General features: G+C 41.4%; 2 protein-coding genes across 3 annotated transcripts; one reads left to right on the top strand and one right to left on the bottom strand.

The window, feature by feature from the left end:
- The first annotated feature begins 7029 nt into the window (after positions 1-7029).
- Positions 7030-9316, top strand: tbxta (T-box transcription factor Ta). The gene is made up of 8 exons (XM_086062955.1): positions 7030-7250; positions 7342-7606; positions 7731-7865; positions 7951-8012; positions 8435-8496; positions 8595-8768; positions 8846-8972; positions 9052-9316. Exons 1-8 carry the CDS (start codon positions 7045-7047, stop codon positions 9314-9316), a joined length of 1296 nt encoding a protein of 431 aa, XP_085919081.1. The 5' UTR covers positions 7030-7044.
- Positions 9317-14640: 5324 nt separating this feature from the next.
- Positions 14641-17091, bottom strand: nudc (nudC nuclear distribution protein). Of its 2 annotated transcripts, none has more exons than XM_086062582.1 (9): positions 16882-17091; positions 16455-16532; positions 16165-16377; positions 16017-16082; positions 15748-15858; positions 15471-15665; positions 15311-15394; positions 14926-15044; positions 14641-14865 (listed from the first exon to the last, which is right to left on the bottom strand). In XM_086062582.1, exons 1-9 carry the CDS (start codon positions 16954-16956, stop codon positions 14814-14816), a joined length of 993 nt encoding a protein of 330 aa, XP_085918708.1. In that variant the 5' UTR covers positions 16957-17091; the 3' UTR covers positions 14641-14813. The 2 variants fall into 2 exon arrangements, with proteins under 2 accessions (XP_085918708.1, XP_085918707.1); XM_086062581.1 differs by having other exon boundaries at positions 16017-16085; positions 16882-17089.
- Between the last annotated feature and the right edge of the window lie 78 nt (positions 17092-17169).

Here is a 17169-nt window from a genome sequence, read left to right on the forward strand (position 1 = left end):
CTGTTTAGCATGAGGAAATAATATGGGAGTCGGAATGTCAACAAAAGCAATGTCAAGACACTTCCATGTTTCTAATAGTGCCATTTCTATATTATTTATACTTTTTACACAAAATAGAACTTTAAAAAAAAATACTTTGCTCTCCAAGTGTCACGAGCTACACGAGTGTATTGAACTTAAAAGTTAAATACAACTGAATGATAATTTAGGCACTGATCACTGGTCAATATAATATTATACAATTTAAAAGCAAATTATACATTATTAGTAGTAATTTAGTATTTTAGCTGCAGTACATTGGATGCTAAATTTGCTAAGGTCATAATAATAAATAAAATAATAATAATAATAATAAATAATAATAATAAAAATAATAATAATAAAATAATGCTGTTAAATATAGAATGTGAATGGCATGGACTACATTTACCGTAATGCCCCCCCCCCCCTCCAATTGTTCAGCTCAAAGAATTTTATTTATATATTTATTTAAATATATATTTTTTTTTATTACAACACAATATTGGGGGCGACAGGAGAGGCCAAAAAGTATGATTAATCCTTTTAACCTTTAATGTGTCAAAATAATAATAATAATAATATAACTAGCTCGAAAGGCAATATAATATTTTTGCTGAAGTTACATTTATTTTGGACTAAATTGGCTCTGTAATTGGCTAAAATCCACTTATTTTATTTCAATGAAATCATAATAATAATACCTTTTTTTTTTTATTATTATTATTTTATTTTATTTTTTTACAAAAGAACAGTGCTAAAATTAAAGTAAAAAAAAAGTGGTTAAATAATGCATTCACTGTGACAGGAAATGCATCAATTTAATCAATTTTTGTAATATTGTATGAATATTTTTTTGGAATTGTATTTTTTAAAAATGCTCAAATTTATTACAATTAACCTACTGTTATGATTTTAAGTATTTAATTTAGTTCATCATAATCAAGACCAGTACCATTACGTAACCGATTGGCTGGGAGAAGTCACATGGTTTCAATTTCAGAAGGCAAATATGATTCCGTTTAAAGGGTTTGTTTTATTCTACTCACTTGATGCACAACTCCTAATTGCACGTACTTGAACAGAAGGGGGCAATACACGGGCCTCGTAGGTGGGGATGGTGGGCCTGTTCTTAAAATGCATCTATTGTCTTTTAATGAGAGCCTTTGATGTGCCCCCCCCTGTTTGCTGTTTGTACACCTGGGACCCCGTGCCTGCATTCACGTTGGCTGTGGGGGGAGGCGGGGGGATCGCTCGCCATATTCCAGGTAACACTTTTCAATCAGCTGGCGTGGGAAGGCAGTAAAAGCAGGCCGGCCCCCCTTTGTTTACCTCCTCTACTTTACGGTGTGCTGCGCAGTCCGCCGCCCCTCCCTCGGCCACAAACATCCCAAAACCTCCTTGCTACGGCCCTGGCAGACGCCGGCCGCCTCCGTCATCGGTTTCACTTATCCACGCAAAATTTGGTGGACATATCTATCGTGTTAGCATGCACCAAAAAAGTTTGAAGGGATCATATACACAAGGAGTCAGCCATTTTGGTTTGAAGCAAATCAGGTGAGAAAATATACGAGTACTTTGAGGATTTTTAGAAAGTTGGAAAAATGAGCAGCGGACTCCAGTTTTACCGAGCAACACAAAATTGGGTGAACTTGTTTATCATGAGAGGACGTACAAAAAGTCTCAAGGACCCCTGCATTAAATGAAACAGGAAGTCAGCCATTTTGGTTAAGAGGACACAATTTAGAGCAGATTTCAGGCCTGTGTTAGAAAGTTTGAAAATAAAAAATACAATTAAAAATCTGCCACCAATGCCAATTTTACCGATCAACACAAATTTGGGTCAACATGTCTTGTCAAGAGAGGAAATCAAATGAAACAGGAAGTCAGCCATTTTGTTTGAAGCTGCTATTTATTTGATCTTTTTTTTATTTTTTTATGGCTTTTCAGTGCGTCAAGATCAGACGTGAAGACGTCGAAGCTTTTCCCGATTACCAGCTCACCGTCCGAGTCGAGGCCGCGCCGTGTTTGCGTGAACGTCTCATTTTAATTGTGCATTTGCGGAGGTGAGGAAATGCCGCTGGAGGTGGCGGCTCTCAAGTCACACGTCCTGTGAGTAAATAACGTCGGCCGGCCGGCAGCGCCTTCGTCATGCCATCCTTTAACACTTACTGTTTGTCAGTGCAAAGTGGCCTTTTGATCCCCCCCCCCCAAATGACCCCCCACCCCCACCCCCACCCCACCTCACCCAATCCGACCACACTCCCACTGGTGAGATGATATAAAAGTCTACTCGTGATTAATATCTGCTAATATTTGCCCATGTCTTCCTCGGACCCTCACGTCATGCGGGCCCCCCGAAGTGTGATCTCACCGTGCATGTGTGCAGATTGTGTGTGTTTTTGTGCGCGCACACAGCTGGGAGGGGAAGGGGGGGGGGGGCAAACTGTGTTTTCTCACACACTGGTGTCTGCTGACTTCAGCTGCTCATATTTACATCAGGCAACAGCAACAGAGGGAATAACAGAGGCCAAAACACACCTATAAAAAAAATATTCATTGGTTTAATTAAATGATTGAATAATTTAAAAATAATCATAAAATAAAAATAGTACTTATAGATTCTTGTGCTTTGGGTCAATTTGACCCGCAACATAACAAAAAAAAGGGTTAATATAAATTAAAATTGCTTGTCGATGCTTTCACATAAGACTTTTTTTTCTTCAGCAGTGTCAAAAACAAAATAGCCGAGGGCAGCGTCATTAGCATGCCAAAGGTCCCGAGGGTCCCACCACGGGGACCCTGAGATGAGGGCCGGTGTGGGCCGGCGTTGGTTGGCGGGAGACTAATTACCGGCCCCACTAATTCTTTTTATCCCTTTCAAAGAGGCCGAGTGATAAGAAAAGTTGAGTTTAGATTTCCTGAACTTGAAGTGGAAAGGCAAAAAGCGACAGACGAAAGCTCGGGGGGCTCAATCCGCATCGCTCTCAGTGTGTGTGTGTGTGTGTGCGTGAGTGTGTGCGTGTCGAGGAAGTGACCACAGTGTTTCTTTTTTTGGCCCCTTTACTATCACAGTACACAATGATATTATATCGATATTATTATTGAAAAGCATAACATTTTGTCATCAGTGTGAGATTTAAAAAAAAATCAAAATATTTTATATATTAAGAAATATTTTCAAATTGTTTTCCATTCGAAATATAATTTGTATGATTATATTTCATCCCTCGTAATAAAACAAACAAACAAAAAAAGGGGTATTTTTGGCGGTGGGGTCCGGGTGGGGCTGGACAAGGGTTGCTTCAGTTCTAAAAAAAAAAAAATATTAGCTACGGCCCTGGAAATAAGATAAAAGACAAAACAATGTCAACACGCTGACAAACAAACAAAATAATGTCCGCTAAATAACTTGAAAGTTAGCAAGTGGTCCTAAAATGAGCTTGTTTTGCGCGGCGGGCTTCTTTTGTACCCTCCAAGTGTTTTTCTACCTGTTGTCCGTCTTGAGGGTCCTGACTCATCCTGCTGATTTATTTAGGCCGGCCGGCGGAGTCCTCTGGAAAATATGCATGCTTATGAGTGTCTCTTTGTCAAGCACCAGACCTCTGCAATATTTCGCACCCAGGTGATGCTACGCCGCTGCTGCTACTTGCCCGAAGAGCCACGACTCCATCGCGTTAACCCTCGCAGTGCCGCACACTAACTACAAAAACTCCAGGTAGCATTTCACTTTAACCAAATCTTTTTTGGAGGGAAACAATCCTACCTGCAGTAAATATTTGTGACGGGAAAACATCCAGGTCGTGTTTTACATAAACTTGTTGTCTAATGTTATGTGAGTGGGAACGGAAAAACCTGATGTAGTGCTTCATGTAACCTCAATATCTTTTGGGATAACAATACTACCTCTAATCCTACCTCGCATTATAAACAAACAACCTGCCTTTTTTTTTGGGGGGGGGGGGGGGTCATGTGTCTAAAGGGAATATGTGATATAGCGTTTCACGTAACTTCAACTTCAACTTTTGGGAATAACAATCCTGCTTGTATGTGTGTAAAGTTAACCTCTGTTTAGCATTTAAAAACAGACTGCTTTTTTGGGGGGGGGGGGGGGGTTCTAATGTTTTGTTTGAGTGAAGGGCAAACCTGATGTAGCGTTACACATAGCCTGCATATGTTTTGAGGGTAACAATCTTACCTCTATATGTGAAATTAATTTAGCATTTGGCACAAAATGTCAAACTTTTTTCGAGAGGGTGGGGACCCTAATATTTTGTGCGTGTGAACAGAAAACCTGATGTAGCACTACACATAACCTGCATGTCTATTTTTCTTGCAAATAATCATGCCTCTGTGTGAAAAAAAGCCTCCATGTAGCATTTCACATAAACTTTTTGGGAGGCGGGACCATAATGCTATGTTTGTGTGAAGACAAAACTTAGCGTAGCGCTACACATAACCTGCATAGTAAAATACGTCGTATTGTATGTGTGGCGGGGAAAGCTGATATCGCGCTACACGTGACCTGCATATCTTTTTGAGGAATCCAAATTCAGACAGCGTTTCACATAAATGTCCCTTTTTTTTCTTTTTTTTTTAGGTGGTACCTGAATGTAAAACACTAACGTAACCTGTACGGGGCTCTCAGGTAAGTATTTGGACCTGGCCCAAGCATCATTGGAGGGTTAGCACCCTTGGGCCAGGACGTTGTTTTGTTGCCACGGCAACATGTGACGCAACCTTGACGTATATTGTGTGTGTGTGTGTGTGTGTGTGTGTGTGCGTGCGTGTGTGTGTGTGTGTGTGTTTTCCTATGATACTTTAACACATCCTTCCTGTCAAGCCACCAAAATAAAAATAAGCAGTCGCAGCGGAGGATTTAAGGGGCTTTGGGGGTGGGGATGGGGGTGGGGGGGTTGAAGTGTGTGTGTGTGGGGGTGGGGGGTAAAAAGAGGATACGGGATGCGAAGGTGTGAGAGGTCCCCTTTACATTTACGGCCTCCGTAGAAGTGGAGGAAGTGGCGCAGTAAAGCGGCAGTCGCGCTACACAGCCCCCTCAACTCAATTCCAAGTACATGACAGTGGAGAGCGCAGGCAGAAAGAGCATCGTTGAAACACTACATTATTAGCTCAGACAGCTCGTCATCATAGAATAGGGAATAAACAGTGGCACTTTGACTTATGAATCCATTTTCAGCGTTGGAATCGGTTGAAATGCCAGAAACAGTCACAAGTTTTTGGTTACTTTGTTCAAAAAAACGAAAATAGTGCTTTGTTTAAAAACATAAATAAATGAACAGAGTCTAAATAGGTTTAAGTGTTGTGTTGGATGTGTGCCTTTAAGGGGCGTGGCTTACTGCGCGACATTTATTTACTGCATTTATTCATTGCAAGGATTGCGGAATTGAGTCGAGTGTTGTTGTTTTTTGGGGGGGGGGGGGCTTGCCGACTGCGTTGAATTTTTTTATCACAATTTAAAATGTATTTTTACTCAATTTTGTTTTCTATCAATGCCTGTTGTCACGTCGTTACTTTACTGATATTTCCTCAGCCTGCTCTTTCACTTTAAACGCAAATGCACACTCAACAAACACTCAAAGATCATATTTAATTTAAAAAAGGAGACAGGAATTGGCCTTTTGAAAAGTATTTTCTTATGTATAATTATTCTAACACATGAGATTCTCTTTGGCTTGAAATGGCAAATTATGGCAATTATATTTTAATTTTTCTTTTACATATGTTTTTTTTTTCTTGGTTAAACAACATGCACAAAAGATTCGAATAATTATCAAACTAGTATGCGTATTTTTAAATTGAACTAAACTAAATAATGTATTTAGTTTTCACTGTAAGAAACTTAATACATATGTATGTTTGATATGATGATAATAATAATAATAATAATAATAATAATAATAACTTAGATTTACACCTTTCAAGGAAGGGAGACATGCACATGTCAGTAAAAAAGTAATAAAGTGAATGTATTTTGTAAATAATTACACTATTAAAAACCCTGGAAAGACTGACTGCTAATCTCCAATAATGAAAATAGTCAAAATACTGTCACATGCGAGTTTTTATAGTTTGACGTTAATTTCAACAAGATGCTGTTTGGCGTCATAAAGATATGCTTTGTCAAAAATTGTTGCATTGCAAATTAGGCCTGACATTTAATCACAGAAACTCACATTTAGAAAATATGAGCATTAGCTTTTATTTAGCCCACATAAAATTGATTTCTGTTTATTAAAATGTTTACATTTGTATAGTTTTACAATGCAGGGCAAAATAAAAATATAATGGCGAAAATAAAAACAGGACATTTTGCTTTAATAATGTTGACACTTTTGGAAATTCAATCTTGCTTTTTTTTTTTTTAATTATAATTAGAATATATCTTGAAGTTCCCTAATAATATGTAATATTGCATATGAGCGTGAGTGAGGCAGGATGCACACATGTGGGCCCATTATGCAAATGCGGGCATCACTTGCAGGCCATGCAGGCCGAAGCACTAATGGCCCGAGCTCAGTAAACACAGCCCCCCCCCCCCCTTTCCCTCTTACTTCTCTCCCATGTGGATTTGAGACAACAAAAGATTAGCACTATTTGCAAATATACAACCGAGTTCAAAGGCAACACTCTCTCGGCTCGCTTCCCTTCCTTTGTTTCATGTGTCGGCCATGCTTGCGCACTTAATAATGCAAGATTCACACTCATTTCTGCTGTTAAACCGCAAATTCTTAAATTAACCCCGTGCGTAAAATGTGCATTTTTTTCAATGGATTTCGGTATGGGGTTTTAATGTGAATAAGATGTATTAAATTGGAGAAATGTCGCGGCGTAAAAGCGAGTTTGGAGACGGTCGGGAGTCCGATGTGGGCGCGGCCTAAACCACGCCCCCCGCTGCCCCCCCACACGGTCTCCCGGGTGCCCTTAAAATCATGGGGCCTTGCGCGTGTGTGCACTCAGTCCATAGCAGCTTCTGTGCGCGAGTGTGTGTGTCATTCAAACGGAAATATGAGCTCGTCCTCGTCGTCGTCGTCGTCCTCGAACCCGGACCAGCGGCTGGAGCACCTTCTGAGCGCCGTGGAGAGCGAGTTCCAAAAGGGCAGCGAGAAGGGCGACGCGTCCGAGAGGGATATTAAACTGTCGCTGGAGGACGCCGACTTGTGGAACAAGTTCAAGGAGTTGACCAACGAGATGATTGTCACCAAAACGGGACGGTAGGACCGAGTTTTACGCGCGCTCCTATTTTCACAGTTAACGGCGTTAGAATTTACGCGTGGTGCCGTTTTGGTTTCCCCCCCCCCGCAGGCGCATGTTCCCGGTGCTCAGGGCCAACGTGAGCGGCCTGGACCCCAACGCCATGTACTCGGTGCTGCTGGACTTCGTGGCGGCGGACAACAACCGCTGGAAGTACGTGAACGGCGAGTGGGTGCCCGGCGGCAAACCGGAGCCGCAGAGCCCCAGCTGCGTGTACATCCACCCGGACTCGCCCAACTTCGGGGCGCACTGGATGAAGGCGCCCGTGTCCTTCAGCAAAGTCAAGCTGTCAAACAAGCTCAACGGCGGGGGACAGGTAAGGATGGGTCCGAGGAGAGATGAGATTTTTAAAAAAAAAAAGTATATATATATATATATATATATATATATATATATATGCATGGTTGTGATTTGATCATCTGAACATTTGATTTTGGCAGATTATGCTCAACTCCTTACACAAATACGAACCCAGGATACATATCGTGAAGGTGGGAGGCATCCAGAAGATGATCAGTAGCCAGTCTTTCCCAGAGACGCAGTTCATCGCCGTCACCGCTTACCAGAATGAAGAGGTGTGGTCGAAGAAATGCCTGATTACAATTACGAATTTTTGAGGAAGAACAATGCTTTTTTAAAAAAAAAAACTGTTTTTGACAGATTACAGCCCTGAAGATAAAGCACAACCCCTTCGCCAAGGCTTTCCTGGACGCCAAAGAAAGGTAAGCAACTATTGTGGGTGGGTTGGTAGCTTTGGGTAGTTTCCGATGGTCTGGACGGACGCTGAAGGCATCACAGGCCGGGTTAAACGCGCGTTATTGAGCTGTTGTGTTCAGGCGTAGTTACGGCCTACAGTAACTTAAAAATAGTTCATTATAAAGAGTAGCTCCACATTTCGGCCTGATTATTTCACCAACGCTACAGTATGCGTCTTTATTCTTAATTGATAGTAACAAGCAGAACAATTAAACATTCTACCACTAGATGGCGGAACGTACAATTAACCTGCATATGTGTTCACTACACAGCCCCAGTTTTTTCAGTGTCATTTATTTCACTCAGCTCAACAAAACTTGGGGAAACACTTTCGTTATGCTATGTGAAGCACTATACCCATTCAATAAAATAACCTTCTGTATTCCAGGAGTGATCACAAGGACATACCCGACCACAGCGTGGACAGCCAGCAGTCGGGCTACTCCCAACGTGAGTCTCCTGAATTCAGAAGTTCTATTAAAAAAAAAATGTTTTTAAAAAAAAAAAAAGCCCTCAAAACCGTTTATATATACGGTTCAATCCGACAGTGGGCGGTTGGTTCCTGCCAGGCCAAAGTCCCATTTGCCCCAGCAGCAGCCCGCCGCAGTTCAGCGGCACGGCGGGCCACTCGTCGGGCTCATACTGCGAGCGCTACTCCAGCCTGAGAAGCCACCGGGCTAGCCCGTACCCCAGCCACTACCCGCACCGCGCCTCCAGTACCAGTAAGTTTGCATTTTCCTTCTTGTATTGAAAATCCAAGAAGAAGGCTGGCTCAAGATTTGCTTCTTTCTCCGTACAGACAACTACATGGACAACACTTCTGGTACCCTGGCGGCAACCCACGACGGCTGGTCCGCCCTCCCGATCCCAAACTCAACGGGAATGGGCACCCTGTCTCACACTACCAACTCCACGTCCAACTCCAGGTGAGCCCTAACCCACCATTAAAACATTTTTTTTTTTTTTACAAGATCACCAAAATAAGGTGCAAATTTCTGCTACTAGTCAGTACCCGAGTTTGTGGTCGGTGGCGGGCACCACTCTCACCCCGTCGGGCTCGACGTCGGGCACCATCCCGGGCGGTTTGACCTCGCAGTTCCTGAGGGGATCCTCCTACACGGGCCTGACGTCCTCGCTGCCCGTCTCGTCGCCGTCCTCCATGTACGACCCGGGGCTGGGCGAGGTGGGCGTGGGGGTGGGCGACGCGCAGTTCGAGAGCTCCATCGCCCGGCTGACGGCTTCGTGGGCGCCCGTGGCGCAAAGTTACTGAGGGGGGGGGGGTGCAGTTGTTTTTGTTTCCCGCTAACATCCAAGTGTATATCTTTGTATATAGACTAAATTAACTCGCCGTGATGTTCAATGTAAACGTGCCTTTTTGGATTTAAGTGCCTTCCTTGCAAGGGGGGGGGGGGCATGCCCCTCCGCCCCCTGCATATGTACATAACTATTTGTATTTGAACTCACTGTGAGTTGTTATTTATGTCATTTAATAATAAATTAAAAACACTGTTTACTCCAATATGTCTTTCATTGTCATTTTAAGAGCAGATGGGTTAACTAAAATTGGAAAAAGTCAGCATTAAAGCACATTTAAGTTTTCAAATACATTTGTTGAGTAATGTAGCCTTAAAAGTGCAAGTTAAAAATGGTCAATTGATGACGTCACTGTAATTGAAAGAGTATGCATTAAAGCACAGTCAGGTGGTTACTACCTTTTGTTAACATTAGATTTTAAAAAATAAATAAAAATAAACTCCTACTTTGTTAAGGTAGATTGAAAGAATGCACATTCAAGCACTTCACGGGTTGCTCTAAGTTCATCAACTACATCTGTTAGGGAATGTAGCTTTACAAAGTGTCCATTTTACAAAATGGACAAAGTGTCCATTTTGTAAAGCTATAGGTCCAAAACAGTACGTTGTCAAGTTGAAAGAGTCTGCATTAAGGTGCAGTCTTTATGACAGGTGGTTTTATACATATGTTAAGCATTGTGGTATTAAAAAGCATCCTGTTTATTTTGATACGGTTTAAAATAAAATGTCAATAGAGATCACTAAAAACTGAAAGAGTCCACATTAAAGTACTGTCTTTGAGACCAGTGCTTAAATACATTTGTTAAGCACAGTAGCTTTGAAAAGTGTCCACTTTGCTAAGATATTTGGAAACAAAAGAGTATGCATTAAAGCACTTCACAATATTGGGAGGTCTTAAGGTGATACCTACATTTGTTAACCAGTGTAGAGATCAAAATGGTTACTCAAATTCACTAAAAATCAAAGTGTCAGCATTCAAGCACTCACTTTGACAGGTGGTCTACTACATTTGTTAAGTGCAGCAGCTTTAAATAGACCACATTATTGAGACATTTTTAAATTCTGTTATTATTTTCCCCTTTTAATTGAAATTGAAAGAGTGTGCATCAAAGCACTTTAAGGTGCTGGGATGATCTAAAGTGGTCTATTAAAAAAAAGAAAAAAGAAAAAAAAAGCTACTTTCTAAAAAAGATTTCAGGTAAAACTCGAGATACACGTCTTTAATTCCAACATACTCACATAATAACACACAATGGCAGCCATTTTATGACACTTGATTGGGTTTTGTGAGTAATGTATAATATTACAAATAACTAAATATTGTAGATCATTTACAATAAAATATCACCAGGACATGTCTCGTTGGTCACAACATTATTAGTTACCTAAACAATCTCGAGATACAATGCAAAAGCTAATAAAAATAAAATAAAATAATGATTCATAATTATATCAAATAGCTGCAGTGACAAATACATGAAGCCTGACTGACAGAAGCCGCTATGAGTGGTTCGGTGCATACCTGAAGACGCTGCATGATGTCACGGGTGCGATGCGAGTGTCAGGTCCTCAGCCAGCAAGGGTGGGGGAAGGGGGGGGCAGCAAATGATGGAGTGGTCCTCACCCAGGTGCAAATGAAGGCTGAAGGGTCACAGGGCCACAAGCAAACAGTAGTGAAGCAGCAATGTGACCTGCAGCTGGCAGGGGGAGGCCAAGGGGATTGGAGGGGGGGATTGGGGGCAAGCATGGCACAGTGATGGGCAACTGGCGGCCCATGGGCCGCATGTGGCCCTCGCCCACACTCGGAGTGGTCCTCGAATAATTTAAGAAAATAAAAATGTTTACTAGAGCTGAGCCAATGAAAAATGTAATACCAATGTTGGCCACGCGAGGGCAGACATCGCTCAAAAGCGCCTCCAACCCCGCAGCTGGAAATAGTGAAGAAGAGTGTGTCATGGACGCCTTAAAATCGATTTCAAAAGTAACTAAACAGTGATTTATTCCTCCCCCACAAATGTGTTGACAGTTTGTTTAAAGTGCATGAGGATTTAGTAAATGTTTGCCCTAAAAAACATGGATATATTGAACGCTTAATAGTGTCTCGAACGCGTATTGTGGCTTAATTGGACAAGCGGCCGTTGTTTGATGGACTCTTCACAAAGGTGAGCCAATTAGTGACCTATTTCATTTGGTGATTTGCATGGCAGGCATGAGTATGGTTGTATCATATGAAAATCTTTGAGTAGGTTGATTTTTGTGAAAATATGCACAAAATTAGTTCTTGATGAAAAGCTGACATATGTACACACAGTATTGTCCCTATCAAAAATGGCATTTTTGTCATACATCTGTTGAGGAAGTGTGTGGTTCTATGCAGCCCCCATTAGTTAGTGCTGATGAAAAATGGTGGCCCTCTCCATCATTCATGTTACCTATGACTGGCGTATTCTTTTGGTGACCATTTTGCTATTCCAAAATAGGAATATAAAAAGTAATGAATACATGTTACAATTAGTTAATCCAAAATGACATCATGAAATATTAAGTTAAACACATCAAAAATATCTACCAATAAATCAAAACATATGTACACAGAATAAATTTAACTCAACATGTGGAACTTCTGTTATCGATGAAATACTGCTGATCAGCTGACGGTAAACAAAAACGGTAGAACTGTCCCTTTCAGAATAAAATCAACACACTTACTGAGAGCTTTACTTTCATTTAACTTCATTTTGTGTGTTGATGTTGAAGAGCACTTGTCCTGACTTTGTGGGGAGGATGTTTGCTGTTGCTCTTTGCTCAGGCTGGCGTTGTAAACATCCATCTGCAGTCCTAGGGGTGTGTTTGTGTGTGTTTGAATTGAGGCCTTTGCCCCCCCCCCCCCAAAAGATAGCTTTTCTCCTCTGAACTGCATTGGTCTTCCCTAATTGTCAATTGGGAGTTTGACTTGGAAGTGTGTATGTGTGTGTGTTCCAAATATACGCTTTGACAGAGTGTGCCTGACACCCACGTGTGGAGGCCCAACATAAGCGCATGTTAAGGATGGATCATTGCAAGGGGGGGGGGGATTAAAAAAATCTTCATGCTAACGCACTATGCCAAATGCTATTGACGAAACTAGCATTGATGTCGCAGTAGTTTTAACCCTTTAAGAAAGAGATATTTGAATATGAATGGATACGATTGTAGACATAACACTAACTCACAGGCATATATTCTTTATCCCAAGCGAAAAATGCCTTTTTGCAGTTTATTTGTATACTGCCCCCCTAGTGGCCAGGGTGTGGATAAAACACACAATACCCATCGAAAATGCTCAATGAAATCATGATGCACAAACTCTTTAAAAATTCTTACTGTTTTTTATTTTTTTATTTTTTTACACGGTACAATATCGCAAACAGTTATGTTATTTTCCTGATAAAATGTAAACATTTATGATAATTATACCCCCAAAAAATCAGACTAGTCAAAGAAAATACAATTTTCAGCATGGTGGCGGGGTCCCATTGCCCTGGTGCCACAGCGGGAGATTTACGAGGGTCCGTTGGCACAAAAAAAAAAAAAAAAAAGCCATGGAGTCTGGAATAGTCTGAGGAGCTGCGGGCGGGCGGGGAGGTGTGTTTGCAGAACCTCTTCGGGCCTGTCCCTCTGATGTCTGTGTGTGTTCGTTAATGAACAAATTCTGCTACCTTGGTGAGACATTGCTCTCAGCTGAGCAGACTGGGAGAGACCTCCTTCGTGCCCTCAAACAGCCCCCCCCCCTCCTCTCCTTCCCACCATCGGGCCCCTGCAGCGCCAACGCGGCTACTGATGGCCACTCTGTATGACATGAATAGGAGAATGTTAAAAACAAGAAATCGAGCATATTGCACAATATGTGTTATGTGATCCCATTGTGTTGCACTGTGGATTCACTTACCGGACAAAATGTTAGGCGCACTGATATAGACATTCAAGAATGATATTAAAATGACAAAATTATGTATTTTACAGTTAATAAAATGTGTTTTTTTTACCCGATTTTATTTTTGACCTGTATGTATTTTTTAATTGATGCAATCGTTTAATAAAATTGTTGTTGAAAAAATCCAGTAATATTGTTACATCGGAATTTATTAAATTTACATGCTAGATTTTTTTGTGTATTAAATTATTCAAATTAGGGATTTTCTTCACCACTTTTTCAAATCCATACCAGTACACCAATACCACTAGTATTTCCGATAAATAAAATGTCCCCCCAAGAACAATAATTTTAAAGAAAGACCTAAATATCCCACTCCCAGTAAAGCATTTTTCCTTAAAATTGCATGAAATTAAATTGATTATTGCATTTTCTTTATATACTTTATTAGGGTTACAAAAAATAATATTTGATTTAATGTATTTATAATTTTTAGGTCATTCTTTGAAATTGAAATTTCATTGAGATAAAATAGTAATACTTAATTAGGTTAATAGTATTTATTTATAAATTCAACTATTAGCTGATTTTATTTATGGAACATTTAAATGTTTATAAAATGTGTGAATGGAAGCTATTTTCTGTGGTACATTACAATTATACATTTAAAATCCGTCACGGGGGAAAAAAAAATACTGCATAAATTATTAATGTTGCTAGAAAAGAAACTTTCAGAACGTGTGTATTAGCATTACTATCTTCCAACAAGCCGCCAAACATCACTCCGGCCTTCAAAATCCATAATGAGGCATATTGCGAAAGTAACAGATGTCCGAGGCGTGTTTTGGAGCCACGCGTGCAATTCCACACACGAGGAACACTCGCTAGCCGGCGTAAGCTAACGCACGTCGGCCCCTCGCGGCCCACTGTAAGCAAACTGCCGCCGAGGCCAGAGTCACATTTTAGCGGTGCCGCACGATAGCGTGCGCAAGAGTGAGAAACAAGACTTTTAAGTCGTTGGGAGAAACACGGCGGGTTGGGAACCGCGTGTCAATGGTGGCGTTCACATGAGAACGGAGGAAAGCGTGCTCTTGTTTGTATGCGATATATTAGGGAAGGGCGGCAACTTCGACGCTGCGCAAAAAGGGATTTAAAATTTAAAAAATGTTTTAATGTCATTTGTATTTACATTTAGTTTGACATGTTTTTAAATTAAAAATGTATTCACAGTTGAGGCAAAAAAAAATTTGTGGCGTTTTAAGAGCATTTTCAGATATTGCTTTTTTATAAGATTTCTTGATTCCCCTGAAGTTTTGGAGCAAACGGTGTCCTCATGTGCTGATTATAACTCAATGCCAAACCAGATAATTGACTTCAACACTTTGATTTATTAAAAAAAAAAACATTCAACACCATGCAAACAGAGATGAGAGTTACTACTTGATACCTGGACGTGAATGAAAACAAAACGAATTGAGGCACAGCCCCGGGCATCATGGTGGACACACACGCATACACACACACGCGCGCACGGCAAGCGCTCAGCTGAATTTGGCTTTGGAGAAGTCCATCTCGGGATGCTGCTCCATGAACCTGCAAGGCAGAGCGGTTAGTGTCGCCTCCTTCAGGCGGTGTGGTGAAGTGCAAGCATACTTCTTAAGGATGTCTTGCTTCTTCTGCTCTTCGGACGTGGGCAGGCCCATGGACTTCTGCCGCTGGTCGTACATCATCTTCTCCACCATGCCGCGCGTTTCGCCGTCCAGGTCTGACAACTGCTCCATAGGCAAATTAGGATTTTTTTTGTTTTAATATGCCAATTTTTTTCAAGTGATATTATAACTTTATAATCCTAAAATTTAGGTTAATTTTTTTTTAAATATATAAAATTGCGACTTAACTTGGGAACACAACGACTGATTATTGTAAAATAAACTTTATGGGAAAAGTATCTAAAAAATATGAACAATTTATCCGATGACTATTAATAATCAGGAGAATGCCCGATTTGACCGAAATACATTTTTCAAAATGGTGTCACCTTTGAATTCTCTGGGCAAATCTTTTTGGTGTTTATTTCCGGATCCGTGTCAACGACCTTGCTCCACCACTCCATTTTGTTAATCTGTAATTCAACACACTCAGTCAGCTGTTGTTTTAAGTTCAATCAAAAAAAAAAAAGAGCACAAGCGCGGTCTTACTTTCTCCAAATGTACGACCACCACCTTGCCGTCATCTAACAGCCAGGAGCTTTCCTCCACCTTCACCTCATTGAAGAAATTCCCCTCCACAATGGGCGGGTGTCCTTTCAGGCCCACCTTGATGGAGCGCCGCTGGATGTCCACCACCACGTCTCGGCCCTTGATGCGGAACTTCACGTCGAACGGCACCGTCAGCTGCGGGCGGTAGAAAACACGCTCAGACCGACATACCACATTTGGGCATCTTGACACGGCGCTTTTAGCTCGAGATACTCACGTCCAATTCGGACAGCGTCTGAGTCCACTTGTAGCCGGGCATGTCGGCGCCGTTTCCTGCGTTTGGCTTCAGTTTGTCTTTGTCCTTCTCGTCCTCTTCCTCTGAGTCAGACTGTGCATTTAAAACAAGTCAGCATAATCCAATAGTGTCACATTTTGGTTGAACTTCAAATAACGGAGCTCATTACCATCTTATTTATTATTCATGAGCAATCTTTAGAAACTGTATGTAGACGTGTATATACTGTAATGGCACGTTCATATCCTCACCCCCTTATCTTTGTCTCCTTTGTCCACAGGCTTCTCTACCTTTTCAGTTTCCTTTGTCTCTTCGCTCTTCTGGAAGACACAAGCATGTTGACGAAGATGATCAACGGAGAACGTCACGTGACAAAGAGGACAGGAAGAACCCCGGTACCTTATCGAGTTCCGTCTGGAGTTTCTCCGCTTCCTCGTCAGTAAGTTCCTGAATCCTCGGCACGTCCTGGCTCTTCTTCTTGCGCTCTTCCTCCTCGGCTAACTGGGCGGCCCGTTTGGCTTTCTCCTTCTTTTCCTTCTCCTGCTTCTGCTGCTTTTCCTTGTGAGCCTCCTTTGCCATCTTGCAGTGTTGGTCGAAAGTGTCCTTGACAAGCTAGGAACGCAAAAGAAGTTATAAGATGAAGATGTGATTAACAACACGTCAGAAAGCCATTGTGAACCGTTTCTCACCTTTTCTGCGGCACCTGAATCACCGCCAATGAAAAAATCTGTCTTGCGCCGCAAGAAACTGAAGAATGTATTTACTAACTGGAGACAGAATAGCACATTATTAGAACAAGGACTTGATGTTATGTATTATTTTTTTCCCTGCCTGAAATTTCTAAAACTCAGTAGGTGACACATTTGTTTTCACTGGAATAAGCAAAATGGCTGACAAAATTGGCTTTTGGTAGAATTTCCTATATTTTTCTTAGGCACATTGAATTAATTTTCCTTATCAATTTTACTCGCATTTTTTTTTATAAATCGCATTGTACATGACAAGGGTTTTAACATAAAATGTTAATTTCAAGGCGGTGTGCGCCGCCTAGCTTCCGGCCTAACCACGTTAGCAGCTTCACCGTTAGCTAGAATCTCTGTGCGTCTACTTCAGTACCTCGTGTACTCCGCCTTCTTGCTGCTGCGCCATAGCCATCAGCATCCCGTCAAACCTTTCTTCGTCGTCGCCCATTATTATTCAAATTATTTAATATGGATCAATGTGCAAAACGCAAAGTTGAATGCTTCAATTACGAACAAGTGGCAAACAAGGCAGGCCGTACTTGTGTTGCGCTACACTCACTTCCTGGAAACAAGCTCCGCCTCTGACATAGGAACCCAATCGGAGCGAGGGATTTTAGGTGAAAGTTGAGACAACCAATAGAATCAGGCGTTTGGTTTCGGC

This window comes from Leptonotus elevatus, chromosome 19 (assembly GCF_054856555.1).
Source record: "Leptonotus elevatus isolate MCC_2025b chromosome 19, RoL_Lele_1.0, whole genome shotgun sequence".
NCBI lineage: Eukaryota > Metazoa > Chordata > Actinopteri > Syngnathiformes > Syngnathidae > Leptonotus > Leptonotus elevatus.

Excerpts from the sequence above, each read along its gene's own strand:
- tbxta (XM_086062955.1), top strand. The coding sequence starts at position 7,045 with ATGAGCTCGTCCTCGTCGTCGTCGTCGTCCTCGAACCCGGACCAGCGG. Across the intron at positions 7,866-7,950 it reads CCGCTTACCAGAATGAAGAG|ATTACAGCCCTGAAGATAAA; the intron begins GTGTGGTCGAAG and ends TGTTTTTGACAG. Across the intron at positions 8,769-8,845 it reads GCACCGCGCCTCCAGTACCA|ACAACTACATGGACAACACT; the intron begins GTAAGTTTGCAT and ends TTCTCCGTACAG.
- nudc (XM_086062581.1), bottom strand. The coding sequence starts at position 16,956 with ATGGGCGACGACGAAGAAAGGTTTGACGGGATGCTGATGGCTATGGCG. Across the intron at positions 16,086-16,164 it reads TCCAGACGGAACTCGATAAG|AAGAGCGAAGAGACAAAGGA; the intron begins GTACCGGGGTTC and ends TGTGTCTTCCAG. Across the intron at positions 14,866-14,925 it reads AAGCAAGACATCCTTAAGAA|GTTCATGGAGCAGCATCCCG; the intron begins GTATGCTTGCAC and ends TCTGCCTTGCAG.